The 4265-nt window shown below is 36.6% G+C and overlaps 1 protein-coding gene across 1 annotated transcript in view; it reads left to right on the forward strand.

Annotated features, from left to right (window-relative positions):
* Window positions 1-3312, forward strand: part of LOC101568218 (olfactory receptor 1J4-like) — a 21792-nt gene extending 18480 nt beyond the window's left edge. The window contains exon 2 of the mRNA XM_004641502.3: window positions 2367-3312. Coding sequence (XP_004641559.3) covers window positions 2367-3312 — 946 coding nt within the window. The remainder of the gene's footprint in view (window positions 1-2366) is intronic.
* Window positions 3313-4265: the final 953 nt, after the last annotated feature.

The following is a 4265-nucleotide window of genomic DNA, read 5'->3' on the forward strand; positions in this document are numbered from 1 at the left end:
ATTTGTTTGTTAGTTCTGGTGGCTTCTGGGTGGAGTTGTTTGTGTCTTCCGGGTGAAGTATCATGTCATCTGAAAAAAAAAAAAAAAATTAACAAGCCAAAAGACACAGTGAATGTTTTGACATGAAAGCTTATTTAGTTGAATTATTATGTTGAGATGTTTTCACTTTATTCTTAACAAAATAAAGGCACTCATCTCTGGTTCAATTAATAGATGTCAACTGCTCAAAAATTATATTTCTCACTATAAATCAACTGAACTCAGGAAGAACATTTATAGTTTCAGTAGAAGTGTTTTCTCACCAGAACAACTACATATCATGTAGGGGTTTTTTTGTTTTTGTTTTTTTTTGTTTTTTTTTTTTTTTTTTGCGGAACTGGGGATTGAACTCAGGCCCTTGTGCTTGCCAGGGAATCAATTATTCTACTGAGCCATCTCCCCAGCCCCCATATAGTATTATTTCTTAAATGATCTATGCTAAAAAGCCCACAGAAGTAGAAATCATAATGGAATTTTATTAAGATTATTCTTGTATTTTAATGAAGGGTCTACAGGGTGTTCAGAGTCTCACTACTACATCAGACTTATAGTGATCCACCTATTTATAGCCTCCCAAGAGCTGGGATTGCAGTTGTGTACCACCACGCCCAGCCTCAATTGCCATCTCAGCACATCCTGGGGGCAGGGCTGGCATAAGATTCTTTTTAAGAGAATAAAAAAATCAGATATTTCATAGGACTAAGAATTTGTACATTAATGTATAAAATGAAATTAAAGGAATTTATTTTCTATTATTTTATTTTTATTTTTTAATTAATTTTATTGAGAAAAAAATTGCAATGTGACAGCTTCAAAACAGGTTGATAGGAGAGTTACAACAATTAATACATTGCATATTGTTGTCTTTGTAGTAGTCATTCATAGCACAAGATGCAGACATGATATCCTGTCCAAACACTATTAGTACAGATCTTTCTTCATATTGAATTAAGAGAAAGTAGCTGTATATCTATCCTAACTATTTTGTATATACAGATACAAAATTTTTCTTCATTTATATCACCTTTTTTGTTCAATTTTGTCAGAGATGGTATTCCATTGCCATCCAAATATTGTAGGTGCATAAACTCAGCAAAAATATTCCAATATAGTCCAGTAGTCCACAGTAGTAGTGGGTGATCCACAGGCTTAAAGAATGGGAGAAAATCCTTTTTGGTTGTGTCCAAACTGTACAACATAGATTCACTAAATTTTCTGGGCAATCCTAATCTCCATTCAGGCAACACAAGATTTCTTCACTTAAAATTCATAGATCTGATGAAGACCTTTCTCAGATGTGATAGTAAACTTATTCCTGAGGGTATTTTTTTATAGCAGCACAATTTGTGATAGCCAAATCTTGCCAACCAAAATGCCCATCACCTGAGAAAGGGATGAAAAAGATGTGGTGCTTTTACACAATGGAGTATTACTAAGCTATAAAGAAAAATAAACTCAAAGCCTGCATATATAAATGGATGCAACTTGAAGATATACTCATAAATGAAATAAATCAGAGCCACATGTGTAAATATTGTATTGACTCCCTAGTGTAAGAACTCAAAAGAAGAAATAAAAATTGAAAAATATAACACAGTTAAATGGAAAGACAGAATTTAAGAATTAAACATTGTAGAGAGAGCAAGTAAAGAAGTTAGGATATATGGTAGTGGCAAAACCATACATTTATATAAACAAGATGGTTAAGGCTATGGTCCTTAGAATTTCCATTAGAATTTTGAAAATAGCAGTTAATGAATAGAATTCTCACCCTATCCCTATGCTGACAACTGTTAACTAAGCAACTACAGTGAGTACAGCAATGTGTAATATTAAAACCGCACTTGAAATACCTGTCATTTTTGTCTTCTAAATGCATACTGGGGTATTTTTTCCTGATCCAGCTTTATTGGGGTGTATGTTACTTAAACACTTGCCTAATCCTTTACTTATTGATAATTTTAAAAGTAGAGACAGAATAGAAATCATAAAAATTTTAACTTAATATCTCTCTTCTAAGACATCAGGAGGTTTGCAGATATAGTTGAAAATTACAACTTGCTCTGTGTTACCTCTCTCCTACACAGTGAAAAATTCCACGAGATCCAGCTTCTCTTCCATATTAGACTCTGTTGGCAAATTCTCTCATTTTGCACACCACCTACTTTTAAATGACTTTCAATAAGGATATTGTAATGCAGATGGACACTATCATATGGTATTCACTGGTAGAAAGGAGCTTATTTTTATCCTGCTGCTATAAAGCACACTTTTTGTTTATTCCTGCTGTCTTCAATGTCTTTCCATTCCCAGAAGAGAGAGATGAGGACAATGAAGAGGGAGAACCAGAGCAATGTGTCCGAGTTCCTCCTCCTCGGTCTCCCAATCAGGCCAGAGCAGCAGGCTGTGTTCTTCACCCTCTTCCTGGTCATGTACCTGACCACGGTGCTGGGGAACCTGCTCATCATCCTGCTCATCAGGCTGGACTCCCGCCTCCACACGCCCATGTACTTCTTCCTCAGCCACTTGGCGCTCACCGACATCTCTTTCTCATCAGTCACCGTCCCAAAGATGCTCATGAATATGCTGATGCATAGTCAATCCATCTCTTACACAGGATGTATAACACAGATGTATTTTTTCATATTTTTCACTGATCTGGACAATTTCCTTCTCACAGCAATGGCATACGATCGATATGTGGCCATCTGTCACCCTCTCCACTATACCACCATCATGAGAGAGGAGCAATGTATCCTACTAGTAGCCATTTCCTGGGTCTTTTCCTGCATTAGTGCTCTGTCTCACACCCTCCCCCTGGCTCAGCTGTCCTTTTGTTCAGACCATACCATCCCGCATTTCTTCTGTGAGCTTGCTGCTCTCCTCAGGCTCTCGTGCTCAGACACTTCCATCAACAAGTGGATCATTTTCACGGAGGGAGTGGCAGTCATTACTCTACCACTCATGTGCATCTTGGCCTCTTACGGCCGCATTGGGGCCACCATTTTGAAAGTTCCCTCTACCAAAGGGATATGCAAAGCCTTATCCACCTGTGGATCCCACCTTTCTGTGGTGTCTCTGTACTATGGCACAATTATAGGACTTTATTTTTTCCCCTCTGCTAGTACCTCCAGAGACAAGGACATAGTTGCTTCTGTGATGTACACAGTGGTCACTCCCTTGCTGAACCCCTTCATTTATAGCTTACGGAACAGAGACATCAAAGAGGCCCTGGAGAAATTGTTCAACAGAGCAACAATTTCATCCCAATAATATTTTCTCTTCTCTTTAAGTGTCTTTATTCGCCTAGATTCAAATGCTAGAACTCTAACTTTGGGCCCAACATGGACTAAGTGCTCAGTAAATATTTGATGATTTGAATTGCATTCTGTTATGGTTATGCTCTTTCCTTTCTCTTTTCCTTTCCTTTTCTTTACAATAAACTTGGAATTTTGAATTGATATTACTGATTACTTATCTTGCTTATTAGGCTCAAAAGTTACATATCTTTAAAAGTGCTTAAGTCTCTTATTGCTTGGAAAAGTACTAGTTATTATGAAATGTTACAAGCAATTACTAACAGTGCCTTCTGGGCATAAGAAAGTTTCAGATTAGGGAATTTTTAAAGGTATATCTTTTCCTTTTATCACCTCTCATTCAGGAGTCTCCTCACAATTTTTATTGCTGGTGTATTTATAGTGGGTTCAAGAAAATGATGTAACAGCTTTTATTGCATCAGGAATTAACACCTTTATAAGCTCAGCTTCCTTTATAGAAGAAAAACTGATCACTTTTCTAGACTACAGTAACCTTCAACCAACAATTCACTCTCAGTCTAATTGTCAATGACTCTTCCTAACTGCACATGTGAGTCTCAATGAAGACATACACTCGGTTCAGGTGTTGAGAGGGACAACGAGACAACATTCATACTTGGAGACTCTGTTGCCTGCAATAAATTTGGCCCCTTGCTCATTCCATATTTTCATTACCTATTTCCCTGGAAATTGTCTTTAGCAGCTTAGCAGCTCTAAGTTTTAATTTTGAGGACAAGTAATTTTTTATATTTATTTTATTGAGAAAGAAGTAGCATGAGACAGTTTAAAAACAGGATAATATGACAGTTACAATAATTAATACATTGCATATTGTTGTCTTCATAGTAGCTATTCAGAGTACAAGATGCAGACATGATATCTTGTCTAAACACTATTAGTTCAAAACTT

The sequence above is a fragment of the Octodon degus genome, unplaced genomic scaffold, assembly GCF_000260255.1.
Source record: "Octodon degus isolate 3935 unplaced genomic scaffold, OctDeg1.0 scaffold00137, whole genome shotgun sequence".
Lineage (NCBI taxonomy): Eukaryota > Metazoa > Chordata > Mammalia > Rodentia > Octodontidae > Octodon > Octodon degus.